Source organism: Myotis lucifugus, unplaced genomic scaffold, assembly GCF_000147115.1.
Source record: "Myotis lucifugus unplaced genomic scaffold, Myoluc2.0 scaffold_152, whole genome shotgun sequence".
In the NCBI taxonomy this organism is placed as follows: domain Eukaryota; kingdom Metazoa; phylum Chordata; class Mammalia; order Chiroptera; family Vespertilionidae; genus Myotis; species Myotis lucifugus.
The window spans coordinates 1,957,650-1,959,696 of record NW_005871200.1 but is presented as its reverse complement, the minus strand read 5'-3'; the positions used below and the strand labels follow the sequence as shown (position 1 = coordinate 1,959,696).

Sequence of the window (2,047 nt, the reverse complement as noted above, 5' to 3'; positions counted from 1 at the left end):
CCCAGTTTTGACAATGTACTAGTGTTATGTAAGATATCAGTTAGAGAATCTAGACAAGGAAGCATTTGGAAAAAATAGGCATGTGTTACACACTGCACAAATGGATGGTGTACATGTTAGATATTAAGCATTAATAAATAATTATCATCAAGGATTTTTTAAAAATTTTAATCCACTGGTGGAGTTATTTTATTACAAACAGCATAGCAAACAAAACTGGTGTAATTTGAATTTCTGATCATAATTACTATTTTTAAAATTTGTGAGTCTTAAACTATTTCTAAATAAAGGCTATTAAAATATGTAAAAATATTTTAAAAAATAGGCCCTGGCTGGGTAGGTCAGTTGGTTAGAGCATCATCCTGATAAGATTGCGGGTTCAATCTCCAGTCAGGGCACGTACAAGAAGCAATCAATGAATGCATAAATAAATGGAACAACAAATTGTTTCTCTTTTTCTCTCTTTTTCCCTTCTTCTTTCTCTAAAATCAGTAAATAAATAAATAAATAAAATAATAATTTAAAAAAAAATAAAAATAAAAATAAAAACAACACATGCTGAGGCCTGATTCTAAAGGTTCTAATTTAGTGGGTCTGTGTTAGATTAGTATTAAATCCAATGAGTCTATGTTTGGATATTCGTAGTAAAAACAAATTTTTTAAAACTTCTGTATTGTACTGCTAGGCTTGAGAACTACTGCCCTATGCAATACTCATTAGCATTTATACAGACATTTCAACATGCCCTTGAATTTACTTATAAAGAACATAGAATATTGACTCTTTTGACTTTAGTCAATGACAAATGCAGGTCAGGTCACTGAAAATAAAAGAATTTCTAACCAGTTAGATTTAATGTATCCACTTAATGTTTGGATTCAGATATCCCAGAATGTATAAGGAATCAATCAATAAAAGCTTATCTAAGAATGGCTATCCACTGTCCTGGGTGTAAAAAGCAAAATCATTTTAGAGGTTATAGTTAATAAGTCATATTAAACATTTACTAAAATTAATAAGTTTTGGTATTGATATTTTTAGAGGATGATTCCAATTTGATCTCCCCCTACAATTTAGTTTTTTCAAAACACCCTCCATTCTCTAGCGTTTATATTTTCAAAAATCAGGAGTAAAATTTAGTCACCACTGGTTTACCATGTTAAAGGAAAAAAAAATCAGAGGAGTATTTTGAGAGTCCTTAGGAAAGCATTTCAAAGGCCCAAAGTCAGACTGAAAACTGATGGGAATAAGTTAAGAGGGAAACCCGTTAATTACAATTTGATTTATTACAAGTGTATATGTAGTTAATATTCTCATGTTATCCACATGCATCTACCGTTATGTCACTGGCTACTAATATAGTTTCTTTCACCCATTTATTAAGGTATTAGGGATATTTCCTCTCCTATGTGTGTAGCAGGTGCCCAAGTATGGGTAGGCAAGGACAGAAAGAGCTCCCACTTACTAGTATGTGCCAGGCTGTATAAGAGGTTTCAGATACAGGGTGGGGGGAAAGTGGGTCTACAGTTATTCATATGGAAAATGATGTAATTAATTAAAAATAATACAAGAATACACTCTGTTTCACGGACTCACAACTATGAAACTACTTTTGCCCATAAACACTGTATTTCATAAAAGCCTCACAATAAACCTGCAAGATACCTATTAACATCCCTATTTACATATAAGTTTGCAGATTGAGAAGCTAAGTATCCTGTCTGAGACACACAAATGGTAAATGGAGAAGCTAGATTTCAACCTGTGTTCTCATGACAAACAGGTACCCCTATAGGACAAGCAACTTTGATCAAGAAAGCTGACAAAAGTATATATAACAACAGGAAGACATACAATGCTATAAACATTAGAACAAAAGCAAACAGCGAAGTCACTTACCCAGTATATCTTTGTGAGTGTAAAAGCGTGTCTTAAATGGCTTGTATTCATGGATCCGTTTGAAGACTTCCCCAAAAGGAGCTGGTGGAATTATTTTATTACAAACAGCGCAGCAAACAAAATTGTTGTAATCTGAATTTCGGATCAT

General features: G+C 32.6%; 1 protein-coding gene across 1 annotated transcript in view; it reads right to left on the bottom strand.

Annotated features, from left to right (window-relative positions):
- Positions 1-2,047, bottom strand: part of CUNH6orf163 (chromosome unknown C6orf163 homolog) — a 15,046-nt gene extending 12,999 nt beyond the window's left edge. Inside the window, exon 1 of the mRNA XM_023759348.1 lies at positions 1,900-2,047. Coding sequence (XP_023615116.1) covers positions 1,900-2,047 — 148 coding nt within the window. The remainder of the gene's footprint in view (positions 1-1,899) is intronic.